General features: G+C 49.7%; 1 protein-coding gene across 1 annotated transcript in view; it reads right to left on the reverse strand.

The window, feature by feature from the left end:
- Positions 1 to 2,452: 2,452 nt before the first annotated feature.
- ADCK2 (aarF domain containing kinase 2) overlaps positions 2,453 to 17,662 on the reverse strand; it is a gene marked incomplete at its 5' end in the record, with an annotated part of 22,154 nt that continues 6,944 nt past the window's right edge. Inside the window, 5 exons of the mRNA XM_011995497.1 lie at positions 2,453 to 2,909; positions 7,581 to 7,634; positions 8,674 to 8,802; positions 11,094 to 11,345; positions 16,894 to 16,989. Of these exons, the coding sequence (XP_011850887.1) occupies positions 2,769 to 2,909; positions 7,581 to 7,634; positions 8,674 to 8,802; positions 11,094 to 11,345; positions 16,894 to 16,989 (672 nt within the window). The remainder of the gene's footprint in view (positions 2,910 to 7,580; positions 7,635 to 8,673; positions 8,803 to 11,093; positions 11,346 to 16,893; positions 16,990 to 17,662) is intronic.

Here is a 17,662-nt window from a genome sequence, read left to right on the forward strand (position 1 = left end):
TTTTTTTTTGAGACAAGGCCTTCTTCTGTCGCCCAGGCTGGAATGCAATGACACCATCTCGGCTCACTGCAACCTCTGCCTCCCAAACTCAAGCGATTCTCTTGCCTCAGCTTCCCGAGTAGCTGGGATTACAGGCGCGCGCCACTGCGCCAGGCTAATTTTTGTATTTTTAGTAGAGACGCGTTTTCACCATGTTTGCCAGGCTGGTCTCGAACTCCTGAGCTTAGGTGATCTGCCCGCCTCGGCCTCCCAAAGTGCTGGGGTTACAGGCGTCAGCCACCGCTCCCGGCATGAACAGTGTATAAATTAGAGGACAGCATCCGCTGTTTTCTGGATGAAAGTTGACTTTCCAGTCGACATGGAATAGTGTGGCTATTTTTGTCGACTTATTTGCATACTTATTTGTTTTCCAGATATTCGCTAAGAACTCTAAGGGCAAATATCCCTTTCTGCGTTTTGCAGACCGAATCGTGGCCCTCTTCTGGTTATCAGATGAACACCCTATTTGAACGGATGTATTTCAGAAAGTGAGGTAAGGGATGCCAAGCCCTACCACCAAGCGCTCAGCTTCTAAATGCAAATAAGATTCCCATTCAAATTTTAACTAACTGTGAGGACAGACTCTAGGTGACCTCACATACAGCATCTAAGCCCAAATCAAGAAGCTACTCTGGAGTTGGAAGTAGAAAACAAAGAGATGAGGAAAAAAGGTTGTTCACAAAATTTTATGTTGACTTAATTCCCTACTCTGAAAGGTTCACTTGATTTCCCCCTCCCTATAGGTTTTGTTGAGACGGAGTCTCACTCTGTCGCCCAGGCTGGAGTTCAGTAGTGCGATCTGGGCTCACTGCGACCTCCGCCTCCCAGGTCCAAGCGATTCTCCTGCCTCAGCCTCCCGATTAGCTGGGGCTACAGGCACCCGCCACCACGCCCGGCTGACTTTGTATTTTTAGTAGAGACAGGGTTTCACCAAGTTGGCCAGGCTGGTCTCAAACTCCTGACCTCAGGTACCCTGCCTGCCTCAACCTCCCAAAGTGCTGGATAACAGGCATAAGTCACTGCAGTGGCCCATGTGCCCCTTTTCTATTGCTGCTGTAACAGCTCCTAGGAACTGAGGCCCTGGGCCCCACACCCCGCAAGCTCACCTGGTATCAGATCCACCCCAGTGAAGCCTTTAGATGCAGCTGCCTTAGGAGAGACCCTGAGCCAGAGGACCCAGCCTACCTGCACCCAGATTTCTGACCCACAGAAACTGGGAGACAATAAATGCTGTTGTTTTAAGCCACTATATTTTGGGATGGTTCGTACACAGCAATAGATAATACAGGCCACAAATGGCTTGATTCGATACACTGGCTTTAAGGCTGTGTTGGCATAGGCTGGGGCAGGAGACTGCTGTCTTTTTGTCCCTCTCCCGCCTCCACACTGTACCTCCACACTGTACCTGAATGGGCACTGTGTGACCAGCTGGTGTGCTCTCCCCCAGCCATCTGGAGCTATCCCAACCCCTCTCTGCCTGCCTTGAACGCCCCCTCAAGACCTGGGAAGGAAAAAATAACATCACCTCCCTAGAAAAAAACGGCACCAAAGGAATCTCTGTCCACCTAAACCATACTACTCCCTGAAAGACAGGAATGAGGAACTTTATCCTGGAGAAGGAAAGAATGGAAGAAACTAGTCCTGTGGTCAGGGTAGGACTTTTGGGGAGCACAAGGGCTTGACTCCATTCGCTGCCTAGTGGTCTCTAAGACGAGCAATATAATCTATGAAGGTGCAGGGATAAAATGTGATTTTACCTAAAAAAAAAAAAAAAAAGAGATATTAAGCTTTACAAATATCCCCCCTCCAGGCTGACCCCCAGGCCCCTCCTAGTCTGCCAGCCGGCCACATCAGCTCAGCTCTGAGAAGAAAGCCCGTGGTTGGGCCTGGCGGAAAGGGGCAGGCAGTGGTCACTGCAGGTATGCCCCGGGCACTGCCATGGAGAAGAGGACATACTGGTTATATTAACTCTGTTCCTATTCACCAAAATTAATGCCTGCAAGTGGACAGGTGCAGACACTGTGGCAGAGAAACTGTAGTTCCAGACTAGCGTGTGAACCCGGGGCCATGTTAAGGAAGTAGCCAAGCTGTTCTGCTCATGTGCCCAGTATGTCAGCCACTTTCATCAGTTTTGTTTTACCTCATAATAAAAGTTAGCAAGGAGTTGGCAAAATCTATTAAAAATTACCAACAAGATAATTTGAAGTACAATGAAATCTGCCCTAAGTGTATATTTATGCTGGCAGGTAGCACCTGCAGGAAATTTATACATAAATTGTGTGTGTGTGTGTGCGCGCGCGCACACACACACAAAGGAGCAATAGGACTTGATGGCATTTTCTAACCTAAATATCAAAGTCTGGGAACTACCAGCAGGACCCACCTGACCAGGGAGTACAGCGGGTCAAGAAAAGAGAAAAACAGGAAAACAAAATAAATTTATTCGTCCTCCTACACAGAACATTTTCCCTGAAGGAGAGTGTCCCTGGCACCTGGCCCAGCTTCCACAATGGAATGGATAGGCCCCTTCCCTCCTTTTACTCCCTAATTGGCCCAAAGCTTTTGAACAGACCCTTAAACCAAGCGGAGGAAGCCAAGATGTGCCTTCTACCACTGGAGGGTCACATTTGAAATTGGTGTCCCAATTTTAAACATCCCAGCTGCCATAGGAGAGGCTCTTGGAAGTGGCCTCCAGCTCTTGACAAAGGCCCACACAGGCCACTGCCCCATCACGGAGGGCACACTGGGCCTGTGAGGAGGAAGGGCCTCGCTGCCTCCAGGATGTCCAGTTTGGGGTCCAGCGAGCGGCCAAGCCCCTCCAACACCATGATGGCAAATACAATGGAGGCAAAGTTGCTCTCAAGCTTTACCTGGAACAGAAAAACAGAACAGTTCATCTCAGAACCTACTGATACAGGGACGTGTGTCCTGGATAATCACCTTGCTATCCACTCTCAGCCCCCCTCAGACCTGCCCACGGGATGTTTACCATCTACCTGACATTCTGTTCTCTACCGCATCATCTCCCCAACCATCTCATCTACTCGCCCAGCCTCCCATCTACTGGACACACTAAGGAAAAATCTAGGGGTGCAGAATATACTTTTCTAGGTTTGTGTCCATTTGTGCGTATGAATGAATGACCAAATAAATCTTTCACACACATCCCAGACACTATACATTTAAATACAAGTCATTCTTCAAAACCTATGGTAACCTGTGTGTATGTATGTATGTATTTTATAGACAGGGTCTCACTGTCACCTAGGCTGGAGTGCACTGGCAAGATCACAGCTCACTGCAGCCTTGAGCCCCTGGACTTAAGGGATCCTTCTGCCTCAGTCTCCTGAGACTGGGACTCTTTTGTAAACAGAGGGTCTTGCAATGTTGACGAGGCTGATCTCGAACTCCTGGCCCCAAGGAATCCTCCCACCTTGGCCGCCCCAAGTGCTGATATTAGAGGCAGGAGCCACGTCAGCTGGTCTACAATAGCCTTTTTAAGAGACAACACACAGGCTAGGCGCGGTGTCTCATGCCTGTGATCCCAGCACTTTGGGAGGCCAAGGTGAGTGGATCATGAGGTCAGGAGATCGACACCATCCTGGCTAACACAGTGAAACCCTGTCTCTACTAAAAATACAAAAAAATTAGCCAGGCATGGTGGCGGGCACCTGTGGTCCCAGCTACTCGGGAAGCTGAGGCAGGAGAATGGCGTGAACCCAGGAGGTGGAGCTTGCAGTGAGCCGAGATTGCACCACTGCACTCCAGTCTGGGCAAGAGAGTGAAACTGCATCTCAAAAAAATAAAAAACAAATAAGAGACAATACACAATTGACTGCTCAAACAGGGTACAGCTATCCCTTCAGAGCCAGATTAGTAGTAATAGCAATTGACATGGATTATTCAACTGTTCTTCAAAAGTATCATCATTATCCCCATTCTATAGAGAAAGAAGCTGTGGCTCAGAGAGGTTCAATGACTTGCTCAAGGCCACTGAGTGAGGAAGAATAGAGCCAGATTTAAACCTAGAAGAACAGGAATCTGCTTTTTAAGTGGACAGAAGGTCAGGAAATGGAAGGTTGAATCATGGGAAATATTCTTTGTTAGAAATTTAAAAGTATTTGTCTCCATTAAGGGCTGGAAGGTTGTCGGGGGTTGGGCTGATCCAGAAGCAGCAGCATGTGGAGCCCAGGAGCAGCTTGTGGAGTTCCAGCCTGGCAGACTGGCCACACAGGCTCTGGTCCGGCTGGGAACCCAGGGCTCCAACACCTCTGGGAATGCTTTCATTCTGAAGCTGGGTGGTGGGTTCTTGGTGTGGATTGGATTCCTTTACCTCTATGTTACTGTCAAATACTTTATTTTTAAAAATTAAGTGCTACCTGAATAGATATTTCTTCTAAGGAAGATATATTATATAAATGGCCAACTGGCATATGAAAAGATGTTCAACATCATGAATCAGTAGAGAAATGCAATCAAAACCACAATGAGACATCACCTCACACCCATTAGGATGGCCACGAAAAACAAAACAAAATGACAACTGTTGGTGAGGATGAGAGAAACGACCCCTTCTGTACTGTTGGTGGGCATATAAAATGGTACAGCTCCTATGGAAGTTCCTCAAAAACTAAAAACATACCATAGGATCCAGAAAACCCATTTTGGGGTATATGTTTAAAAATTGGAAAGCCAGAATACAATTTATAGACCTTACTGGCTACATTAAACATTTTTAAAACTTTTCTAAAATTTGAAAGTAGGATCTTGGAAAGGTATTTACACATTCATGTTCACTGCAGCGTTATTCACTACAACCGAGCAGTGGAAACAACCCAGTGAACATCAACAGAGTAACAGGTCGGGCGCGGCGGCTCACACCTGTCATCCCAGCACTTCAGGAGGCCGAGGTGGGCGCATCACCTGAGGTCAGGAGTTCGAGACCAGCCTGGCCAACATGGCAAAGCCCCATCTCTACTAAAAATACAAAAATTAGCTGGGCATGGTGGCGGGTGCCTGTAATCCCAGTTACTTGGGAGGCTGAGGCACGAGAATCGCTTGAACCCAGGAAGCAGAGGTTGCAGTGAGCCAAGATTGCACCACTGCACTCCAGCCTGGGCGAAAGAGTGAGACCCTGTCTCAAAAGGAAATCCTGTCACATGTTACAACATGGATGAAACCTGGGGACACTATATTGAGTAAAACAAGCCAATCACAAAAGGACAATATACTGTATAATTCCGCTTATATGAAATATCTAGAGTAGCCAAAATCATGGAAACATAAAACAGCATGGTGTTTCCCAGGGCTGGGTGGAGAGGGGAATGGGGAGCTAGTCAATTTGCACAATGCTATACTATGCATCTGGAGAGGGCTGGGGGGTAAATTTTCTGTGTTTTTCATCACAATGAAAAATCTGTAAATGTTTTCAAACTTAAGTGCCTAGTGAAGTGCTTAGAAAGCAGTAGCTGCCCTAGACCCTCTGTCTGCTCTTCCATCCTAGGAACAGCAGCAGCAAACACTCAAGGCCCCTCACCCACCATGCCCCAAACTATGTGGGGAGCAGATGTTCAGAGTGAGCCACAGAGGCAGGAGGACCCAGCAGCAGGCGGGGGCTCGGCCCATGTGGCCACAGGTGAGCTGCTCGGCCTCTCAGCTTTGGTGCCTGCCTCTTGGAACACTGAGGGGATAAACTGGATACTAATAGATGTCATATAGCTAAGGGCGGTACCACAGGGCAAGCAGAGGGGGCCACAGCACAGCCCTGTAAGTACAATCACCACGGCCTCTGCGGGCTGAGAACTGCTGGCACAGGTCAGCGCTGCTGGGCGAAGGGGCTGACGTGAGCCTTTCCGCCTGCTCCAGGCCCCGTGCTCTCAGCTCCCAAGAGTGCACCATCCATTCCTGTTCCTCCCTGAGCCACTCGCTAGCAATGGTTGAGGCTCTCCCCTAAGACTAAGGCAACACTTAAGCTGTTTTTACAACAGAACTTTGCCAAAGTTTTAGAAAGCATAAAAAAGTTTTTCACCAAAAACTAAAAACAAACAAAAAACCCCACCAACAAAGCCAGTCCAAGCTCTGGAGTTAGAGAGACAGGGGTCCAGACTGTGGCTTCACCATGCACAGGACATGGATAGTTACTTAACCTCTGTCCTCCGTCTCCTGGTGGGGACAAAACCGTGGGGCTCCTACCCGCCTGTGGGACTGTCCTGAGATTGAGCTGAGGTGTGTGGAAAGCACCTGGCCTTTCCCAGATGGTGAGCTTCACACACACACCAGTGGCAGCCCTAACTGCTCCCATCACTCCTGGGGGCCCTAACTGCTCCCGTCAGTCCTGAGGGACCCTTCGGTCTGTATCTCAGTTGAGTCCCAAGCACATGGCTATTGCAGAGCACTGTGGGAGCAGCAGAGCCAGCACCTGGCCTGGGTCCTGGGTCCTATGACAAACCCTGGCTCTGCTGTGAGGTCGACCAGATGAGCTGCCCACCTGTCCTCCAGCATACCCACTGCAGGATGAAGGGGCCAGAGCAGACACAAAGCTCCTTTCTGGCTCTTACTTCTGTGTTATTATTCTTGCCAGCTGCTGCCATTTCCACGTAATGTTTCCTTCTTAGAATGTAGACCCTCAACAGATGCAATGGAAAGGGCCATCTTCTGACAAGGTCCTCCCTTCTCCACCTTCAACACTGCTTGCCCCTGGCCAGCAGCCTTACTTTAAAGAGTGCCCGAGACTAGGCTCCATGACAAGGCAACAGAGCCAGGGCACAGGCTAAGATGAACCATGAGGCCAGCTCCCTCTAATAGACTGCAGCAGCCAGGCAGGGGCCACAACAGTCCCGCTAGGGTCTCTGAAAGCACCAGGACAAGAGGCATGACCCTCTCGAGTGGACCCTGGACCCCAGGACTTCATTCCACCAGGAAAGAGCTAAGCATGATTTACATTAACACAAGCATCAAGAATGTGAACCAAGGAGGGAAAGACATGAAAAGCCAGAGGTAGAGGCTGTTTCTACATTTTAAAATACACGTTTCTACATTTAAATGTCACAGATACTTAGACTTGACAGATACACAGACTAACTGTGCTACAAAGCACTTGTTGCAAATGGCTTGTTACTAAAAATGCCTTCAAAATATATAATAGGCCGGGCGCAGTGGCTCATGCCTGTAATCCCAACACTTTGGGAGGCTGAGAAGGGTGGATCACCTGAGGTCAGGAGTTTGAGACCAGCCTGGCCAACATGGTGAAATCCCGTCTCTACTAAAAATACAAAAATTAGCCAGGCGTGGAGGTGCGTGCCTGTAATCCCAGCTACTCAGGAGACTGAGGCAAGAAACTCACTGGAACCCGGGAAGCAGAGGCTGCAGTCAGCCGAGATTGTGCCACTGCACTCGAGCCTGGGCAACAGATTGAGACTGTGTCTCAAAAAAAAAAAAAAAAACAACATATAATAGAAGCACTTCCCACTACCCTGTGTCCTCCCCTCCCACCCTGCCCCATCCCACCTTCCCCAGAGACCTCCTCTCTGACTGGCCCTCACCTTGTGGGTCATCAGCAACTTAAAGACACTGGAGAGAAGGCTGGACACATGAAGCTGGAAAAACAAAATAAAGGCTAATGCAGACCACAGAGCCTTCCAGAACCGATTCTTTCCCACCACCCACACACTCTGAGCCCCAGGATCCCACCCCACTCCCCTACCAGGGCATACATACATCAGTGAGCGCAAAAGGGACCATCTGACAAACTTGGAAAGGACTCCTCCAGCACAAGTCCAACTCCCACCTCAAGACTCGGTCACAGAGGCCTTTGGAGGACAAGCTTTTGAGCCCCACCCACCCCATCCCTGAAGCAACCACAAAAATCACACCTGCCTGTAATCCTAGCACTTTGGGAGGCCAAGGCGGGAGGATCACTTGAGGTCAGGAGTTCGAGACCAGCCTGGCCAACATGGTGAAACTCCATTTCTACTAAAAATATAAAAATTAGCCGGACGTGGTAGCAGATGCCTGTAGTCCCAGCTACTCAGGAGCCAGAGGCAGGAGAATTTGCTTGAACCTGGGAGGTGGAGGTTGCAGTGAGCCAAGATCGCACCACTACACTCCAACTTGGGTGACACAGCAAGACTCCGTCTCAAAAAAATTTAAAAAAATAATCACACCTAGATAGACTAGATCAGCAGGGCCAGCGTGCCAGTGGCCACTCCTTGTCTGACCCATTCCTGTTAATGTGGCCATGAACTTGGGGATAAAACAGTCACATTTGCTAGAACTATGTGTAAAATACAAAGCAGGCTCTGGCTTGGGTTTAAATAAGGGACATGCGCATTGGGCACATCATTTGGCTGCTTGGAGACCACAGTCCTCCCTCCCTGTGTGCTTGGCTGTCCCCAAATGAACAGTGACCCTGGATGAGGAAGGAGCTGCAGCCTCCTAAGTGGCACTGCACAAGGAGGCCCCCTTGAGCACCAGGAACTTCATTGGGCCTCCTCATGCCTGGAAGATGTGGGGTGGCTCTTTTTTTGCTTTAACACTCACACCCCTCATAAAGAGATCTCCCTTAGACCCAGGATCTGCTCTGCCCCAGGCCAGGTATGGACACCCCGGCCCCTGTTCCGCAAGTAACCTGCCCACCTTCTCCAGGGTGATGGTGTTCTTCCTGGCCTGGGTCACCAGCGTGGCCATCTCGGTTTTGAACCCCTCCACATCCCTGCACTCGCTGGCCCGGGCATGATGCAGGATCAGCTCAGCCACTCTCTGGCCCTGAAAGATGCAAAAGAAAAGGGACTTGGAGTGGAGCGAGCATAAACCTGGACACGGTGCCCAAGCGTCTTTCTCATCTCAGCAGCTCCACCCTGACTTTTCTGGCATCTTGCTTTTGGCTCTTCCTCCTTGGGCTGTGACGTTTTCCCTTTGCCCAAACCCACAGGGAGGAATGCCCCCACTCCTGCTGCACTGCACCTCAGTGCTTAACCTTGGCCCAGGGGACACTTTCAAACCAACTTCAGGCCCCAGCTTTGGATTTGCCCTCTCTGAGGCGGGGACTGTCCTGCATTTTGCTGTTTTAATCCCAACATTTTGGGAGGCCGAGGCAGGTGGATCACCTGCGGTCAGGAGTTCAAGGCAGCCTGACCAACATGGTGAAACCCCATCTCTGCTAAAAATACAAAAATTAGCCGGGCGTGGTAGTAGACGCCTGTAATCCCAGCTACCTGGGAGGCTGAGGCAGGAGAATTACTTGAACCTGAGAGGTAGAGGTTGCAGTGAGCTGAGATTGTGCCACTGCACTCCAGCCCAGGTGACAGAGTGAGATTCCATCTCAAAAAAATAATTAATTAATTAATTTTTTTAAAAAAACAAAAAAAACACAGTTCTCTTTTTTCCAGCGTTCTTCTTGCTGGAGAATTCTTTGCCAGCTGGCCAGAGCATCTCCTCACAGTCACCCTCGATGTAGTCCTTTCACTTGACTCTGCAGAGGCCTTGCCGAATGCCTTTTCTCTGAATAATCATTCTCAACCACTGCAGCCCCTCAGAATTACAGGGGAGGCTGCAAAAACTACTCATGTCCCCACATCAGACGTGCCAGCATGCTGTGCCCCACTTAGAGGCTGTGTTCTCTATGCTATCGCATCTCACCAGCCTGCCACCTTGAAGCAGGTAGCACACACCAAGGGCAGCCATAATCTGGTCAAGAAGCCAGCGTTCCTGGTGACCAGCTGGATGTTTGCTGGAGAAGGACCAGAAATTACTAACACGAAACAGCACTTGTTTATTCCCATGGTCCCAAACCATTTGCCACTCAGAACTGGCCTGATTCGCACCCAACACCTGCTAACAGAAAGTCCCGTAAGGGCAGCCTAACCTCCTGTCCTCCTGCCTCCCTCCATTCGTTTCCGGCAGGCTGGCAAGTGTGAGCATTGATAAGAATGACTGGGCTAATGAGACCTGTCCTGTGTCAAGACAGAGACATTCCGGCCGGGTGCAGTGGCTCACACCTGTAATCCCAGCACTTTGGGAAGCTGAGGCAGGCGGATCACCTGAGGTCAGGAGTTCGAGATCAGCCTGGCCAACATGGTGAAACCCCATCTCTACTAAAAATACAAAAAGTAGCCAGGCATGGTGGCATGTGCCTGTAATCCCTGCTACTCACGAGGCATAGCAGGAGAATTGCTTGAATCCAGGAGGTGAAGGTTGCAGTGAGCCGAGATCACGCCACGGCACTCCAGCCTGGGTGACAGAGTGAGACTCTGTCTCAAAAAAAAAAAGACAGAGACAGAGGCATTCCCCAGAGTACAAAAGATTTGCCCTCCACCCAGCCTGTAGTCCTAGCTACTCAGGAGGCTGAGATGGGAGGATGGCTTGAGCCCAAAGCAGCCTGCACAATATAGCAAGACCCCATCTCCATTAATTTTTTGAAACTTTAAAATAAAAACAAGGTTTCTCTCTGTCACCCTGGCTGGAGAGCAATGCAATCCTAGTTCACCACAGCCTTGAACTCCTGAGCTCAAGCGATTCTCTCACCTCAGCCTCCCAAGTAGCTGGGACCACAGGTGCACACCACCAAGCCTGGCTTTTTCTTTTCCTTTTTTTTTGAAATGGAGTCTCACTCTTTCACCCAGGCTGGAGTGAAGTGGCCTGATCTCAGCTCACTGCAACCTCTGCCCCCTGGAGTTCAAGCGATTCTCCTACCTCAGCCTCCTAAGTAGCTGGGATTACAGGCGCACGCCACCATGCCCGGCTAATTTTGTATTTTTGTAGAGACCATGTTGGCCAGGCTGGACTCGAACTCCTGACCTCAAGTGATCCACCCGCCCTGGCCTCCCAAAGTGCTGAGATTACAGGCATGAGCCACTGTGCCTGGCCTATTGTCTTATTTTTTATAGAGACAGGGTCTCACTGTGTTGCTCGGGCTGGCCTTGAACTCCTGGGCTCAAGCAATCCTCCCGCCTCAGGCTTCCAAAGTGCTGGGATTACAGGTCTGAGACACCATGCCTCACCAAATTTTTTAATTTAAAAAAATTCACCCCAACTTCTGTGGTCCCAGTGAGTCTCACCTGCCCCATCACCACAGCCATGAAAACTGCCCGGAAATTCCTCAGGTCGGAGGCCTGCAGCTCCGCCACAATGCCAGCATCCAGCAGCACCAGTCGCAGTGGGCACAGGGAAGATGGCACGGCCACCACCAGAGTGTCACAGACATCCGCCTGCTGCAGCTGCGCCTCCCGACTCGAGGACAGGCTGTCGGCACCCTGGACCAGGATGTTTCCAGGGTGAAGGTCCGCATGCACAAAGTTATCCACAAATATCTGGAAGGAGATCACACTGCTCATGAGTGAGTCACCCCTAGAGCACCACCAAGCCACACAGAAAGAAAGTTGCTGGGTGACAATAAATTCCCAGCAATCTATCAGCCACAAAGAGGTGCACGTCCTAAAGACCTTTCTTGTTTAGATGTCAACTCAGAATTTGTACAGGATGAGCTAAGTTAAAGTTTCAAAATAAAAATTATTTTCAAAGCATTTTAAAAAGATTATAAAGGGGCTAGTCTCAGTGGCTTTACACCTATAATCCCAGCACCTTGGGAGGCCAATGAAGGAGGGTCACTTCAGCCCAGGAGTTCAAGATTACTCAAGTTCAAGATCATAGTTCAAGAGCTATGATCATGCCACTGCACTCCAGCCTGGGTGACACAGCAGGACCCCGCCTTGTAAAAATAAATAAATAAGGCTGGGTGTGGTGGCTCACGCCTGTAATCCCAGCACTTTGGGAGACTGAGGTGGGTGGATCACTTGAGGTCAGGAGTTAAAGACCAGCCTGGCCAACAAGGTGAAACCTTGCCTCTACTAAAAATACAAAAATTAGCTGGGCGTGGTGGCACATGCCTGTAAATCCCAGCTACCAAGTAGAGGCAGGGCAGGAGAATGGCTTGAACCTGGGAGGCAGAGGTTGGAGTGAGCCGAGATCACGCCACTGCACTCCAGTCTGGGCAACAGAGCGAGACTCCGTCTCAAAAAATATATAATAAAAATAAATAAAATAAAAAGCCTAAGGCCAAACTGCATTTGAAATGCCTTATTTTTACTTTATGAGTTGAATCATTAATATTCTAACTAAAATAATTAGCTACTTATTAAAGACTTTCGGCCGGGCGCGGTGGCTCATGCCTGTAATCCCAGCACTTTGGGAGGCCAAGGCGGGTGGATTACGAGGTCAGGAGATTGAGACCATCCTGGCTAACATGGTGAAACCCCGTCTCTACTAAAAATACAAAAAAAAATTAGCCGGGCACGGTGGCGGGTGCCTGTGGTCCCAGCTACTCGGGAGGCTGAGGCAGGAGAATGTCGTGAACCCGGGAGGCAGAGCTTGCAGTGAGCCAAGATCGCGCCACTGCACTCCAGCCTGGGCGACTGAGCAAGATTCCATCTCAAAAAAAGAAAAAAAAAAAAAATAGATTTTCCCCAAACCTCTATGTTCTTAAAACTCATAGAATTGCATTTCTTTAAAAACAGCTCATAAATCAGACTTTCCCTCCATTACTTCAACCTGTCCACATCAGTGAGGTGTGAGAGCGAGTGCCACTAGCAGCCACATGCACACGGAGCCCTTCTGTGGAGGAGGACACAGTTCTCAGGACATACTGGCATGCAGAATTGGAGGAGCAGGAAGGACACAGCTTTGAACCTGCTAAACTGGACAGCAACCCCCAGGGATTGTGTTGGATTCAGGCATGGCTTGTGGAACAGGAATCAGCCTCCAATAATCGGTCATCTCAGAGGTCAGAGAAACCCCAGCAATCCTTCCACAGGAGATGAGAGGAGAGACCAAGGCAGGAGCAGAACAGCTGCTAGTGGATGGGCTCTCGGGACTGCTTCCAGCTGACACGGGGCCCCAAGCACCGTGGATCCTTCCTCCCTGTAGATCCAGGCCATAGACCCCATCCCTCATGGCGGCAGACCATGAAAGGACGGTCCTAATCCAGATTGTAGCTTTGGTAGGGATAAGGGAAGCTGCTACCCATGTGAAAATCCTGGGACTTAGGGGGCTAGAACCTGCACACCTGCAGGACATGGTCACCAAAGGCTGGGCTGACCCTCCAGCAAGGCTAGCACCTCCTAAGTAGGTCACTAATCTTGGCCCTGGTATACTTTTTTTTTTTCTTTCTGAGACTGAGTCTCACTCTGTTGCCCAGGCTAGAGTATAATGGTCTGATCTCAGCTCATTGCAACCTCCACTTCTTGGGTTCAAGCGATTCTCCTGCCTCAGCCTCCCAAGTAGCTGGGACTACAGGCAGGCACCACCACACCTGGCTAATTTTTTGTAGTTTTAGTAGAGACGGGTTTCACCACGTTGGCCAGGCTGGTCTCAACTCCTGACCTCAAGTGATCTGCCCGCCTCAGCCTCCCAAAGTGCTGGGATTACAGGAGTGAGCCATCATGCCTGGCCTGGCCTGGCCTGGTATACTTTTAAAATTTCACTGAGCATAATTTAAGATCTATGCACTTTCTAGAATGTTGCTGTAATTCAGTTTGTTTGTTTTTTTTTAAGTTTCTGAATCTTCTGGAACCTTGCCTTCAGCTCCACCCAGGGTCTCATGCCCCGATCCTGACCCCAAAACTGGAGCCCTCTCATCCTCTCTCCTCTCCTGGTGCTGCTTCATGCTGCTTCTCCCCTGGCTACATCCCTCTTGTGCCCCTTGGAGCCCTGTTCCTGTGGACAAAGTCCTCTTGCCACTAGGTTCTAACTGCAACTACTGAATTGAAACCTAGGTGTGCCTCAACAATCCTGCTTCTCCAGGAGCCAGAGGGGTGGGAGCTGCTGACTCCCCATCCCACAGGCCCTGGGATGGAGTGGAGTTGGGGTTGGAGAGGAGTCACCTGAGCCTACCCCTGCAACGGCTCTCAGCCTTCTGCACGTGCGTGCGTGCTGTCAGCCTGCAGGACTCCACCTGTTCTGAGCAACCCTGCTGTGGGGACTCCAAATGTGCCTCCACCCACGGCTCCATCTCTGACTCCTCAATTCATTCTCCAGCTCTCACCACATGCCTGGGTCTTCACTACCATGATTCCTTGCCTCTGAGACCTAGGTATTCTTCCTCCCTATCCACCTCGACCCTGTCGCCCATTCCTGTCATCCATCCCTTCAACCACTGTCCTCTGTCCCAACCACCAGAAAGACCAGACCCCCAACAATCTAAGATCTTCTTCCTTTGGTCCTGCATGGGGGCTGCTAACAATGCTAGGTCACAATTACTACCAATAAAGGCAGCCATAACTAGCGTGGCTTAGGACTCACTGTGGCTTCTTAGGAATTTCCACTCCTTTAACCATCATGCGGACCCTATGAGGAAGGCACTTCTTATCCTCTTTTGAAAGATAAGAAGCCTGAGGACAAAGGTTAAGTAACTTGCCCCAGACACTCCTCTCTGCCCCGAGCTAGTAAGCTGGAAGCTGAGATTTGAACTCAAAACAAATCCTGCTCTGGGCTCCCAGCTCCTAACCCCCAGGCTACACTGCAAATAGGCAAAATACCCCTCTGCCTCTCCCACACCAACATGGCTTGCCCCTCCTGACGACCATCCACATTTTCCAAGTAGCTCTTTCTAGTCCCAGGGCAGCAGTTTCAAACCTCTGTATTCTCTTTAAACCTCCTCTCCCACAACCCTCTGCATCCTACTCTCAGCAGAGAACAATGGCCCCTCTTAGTTCACAAGGAAATAGAAAGTTTCCCATGGAAGCACCATCAAATCCTGTCCCTGTGCCTGTAAGTTTCTCCATCCCTCCAGCCCAGGGTTTCTCAGTCTATTGCTGGGGGTGGGGACGGCCGTCCCTGCACTCTGGGGTGGTAAGCTCCTGGCTTCTTCCCAGCAGGTGCCAGTAGCACCCCCGACCCCCAACTATAACAACCAAGAATGTCTCCAGACATCACCAGGTGTCCCCTGGTAGACAAAAACACCCTGTTTTTGTCTAAAAAAGGCTCTGGCCTTCGTGAAACAAAGAATGCCCTCCTGATGCAGCCAGGCCCTTCTTCAGCTGGGGGGCCTTCAGAATCCTCGCTGGTAGATACAGGAAAGACAAAACCTACCAAGAGTTCTTAGGAGGTGGAAACACTTGAACATGTTCAAATGTCCAAGAATCAAAATCTACCTTCTGGCTCCCCTGACTCTCGTCTCACCCTCCCGCTCCAACTCCATGAAGCGGACATGAGGTTGTGACATTAGGGCATTCCTCAGCATAAAAACCTCCTATGTCTTTTTAGGGTTTTTTGTTTTTGTTTTTGTTTTTTTAGATGGAGCTCTGTCGCCAGGCTGGAGTGCAGTGCCGTGATCTCAGCTCACTGCAATCTCTGCCTCCTGGGTTCAAGCAATTCCCCTGCCTCAGTCTCCCGAGTAGCTGGGACTACCACCACCTCATGGTGGTAGTTTTTGTATTTTTGGTGCTAATTTTTTTTTTTTTTTTTTTTTTTTTTGTAGTGACAGGGTTTCGAAATGTTGCTCAGGCTGGTCTCAAACCCCTGGGCTCAAGCAATCTCCCCGCCTCAGCCTCCTGAAGTGCTGGGATTACAGGCATGAGCCACTGCGCCCAGCCAAAACTCTCCTATGTCCTAATCTAGGCATTGGGATGCTTTTTAAAAATTCACTAAGCATCATTTAAGATCTGAGTACCTTATATTTAAATATTATTGGAATTCAATTTTTTAAAGTTAAGGGCAAAAAGCTTCAAAATGAACTTATCTGCCCTTGGATTAAAGTCCAAACTCTTTCATATATTTACTAGACCCTTCGTGATCAGGCCCCTTTCACCTCCTCAGCTTCAGCAATCACTGCTCCTCCTTCAAACTCTCTTGCAAGCCATACTAAGTGCTTTCATCTCTCCAAGGGCATCATGCAGTAGCTCACCCAGGCCTCGGCAAAAGCTGTTCTCTCTGGACAACTCCCTGCCACCTGTCCTTATGCAGTGACACCTAGACCTTCACACTGCAGCCAAGATGGAGCCACTTCCTGAGTGAATCCCTGGGTTAGCATAAGCCCCTCCGAAATGACCCTTTGGCACCCTGCACCTATCCCTATAAATCAGTGACTTAGTCGTAGCCTGTCTTCCCAAGGAACAGTATGTCATGAGCATTGTAATTGTGTCTATTTTGCTCACTACTGTAATCCCAGCCCTTAATTCAGTGCTTGGCACCTAGCAGGTGCTCAATAAACATGTGCTGAACAAATGAGCAAAGCAGCATTTAAAATATGATATTGTCTCAGCTGTTCGCTAAACTACAGGCAATGCTGGCAGAACTGGGTCATGGTCACCCTTCTGCCCACAGCACACAGAGCCTGAGCCACTGACAAAGTACTTAAGAGGCTGGGCACAGTGGCTCATGCCTGTAATCCCAACACTTTAGGAGGGAGGCCAAGGTGGGAGAATCACTTGGGCCCAGGAGTTCAAGACTCCCCTGGACAACATAGTGAAACCCTGCCCCTACAAAACAATTTTTAAAATTAGCCAGGGTTGGTGGTTCATGTTTGTAGTCCCAGCTACTCAGGAGGCTGAGGAGTGAGGAGGGACGATCACCTGAGCCCAATAGGTTGAGGCTGTAGTGCGTGGAGATTTTGCCACTGTACTCCAGCCTGGGCAACAGAATGAGACCCTATCTTAAAAAAGGAAAAAAAAAAAAAGTGCTTCACAGACACCATGGACATATGGCCATTTATGGTAGCCTCCACTCTTTCTAGACCAGACTTTCTCAACCTGGCAGCTTGCTGCTTGGCTCTCCTTCCCACCCAGATAGCCAGAGTCCCAGCCCACTCCCCATCTGCAAGCTGACCACATGCTGGGCCTGAGCCCGCTCCAGCCATGAGCTCACCATCTTCAGGAGCATGTTGATCCCCAGCCGTGCGATCTTCCTCTTCAAGTCCACAGGAATTCCTGCCTGCTGGTAACTGGACACAGGCACACTCTCCTTCAGAAAGACCAGGGAGAGAACAGCTTAATCCCAGCCAGCCTGTGATGCCGGCTCCTCCTCCCACGTGGCACTGCAGCACTGCCTTCTCACTGATAAGGAAGTAACCCAAAGAGTTCTTCCTTTCCTAGAACCCATCTGTCATTCAGCCATGTGCAGTGGCTCACACCTGTAATCCTAGCACCTTGGGAGGCCAACGTGGGTGGATCGCTTGGCCCAGGGATTCAAGACCAGCCCGGACAACATGGTAAAACTCCATCTCTACAAAAAATACAAAAATTAGCCATGGGTGGTGGTGCACAACTGTGGTCCCAGCTACTCAAGAGGCTCAGGTGGAAGAACCACCTCAGCTCGGAAAGTCACAGCTTCAGTGAGCTCAGACTGCGCCACTGCACTCTAGCCTGAGTGACAGGGACTCTGTCTCAAACAAAACAAAACAAAAATCTGTCATCCACACATTGATTTGAACTTCTTTACATTCCCTCCTATAACAGCTATCAGAAGGATGACAAGTCACATAGGTTTACTGGAAAGGAAACTTATCAATCCTGCTACTGAAGATAAGAGATGTGATGTCCTGAAACAATAGGCGCGGGCATCAGAGAATTGGTTTCTGGGCAAGAATCAGCCAGTGGGGATCTGGGCAATATAAGGAGACCCCATCTCTACAAAA

The sequence above is a fragment of the Mandrillus leucophaeus genome, unplaced genomic scaffold, assembly GCF_000951045.1.
Source record: "Mandrillus leucophaeus isolate KB7577 unplaced genomic scaffold, Mleu.le_1.0 Scaffold49, whole genome shotgun sequence".
Lineage (NCBI taxonomy): Eukaryota > Metazoa > Chordata > Mammalia > Primates > Cercopithecidae > Mandrillus > Mandrillus leucophaeus.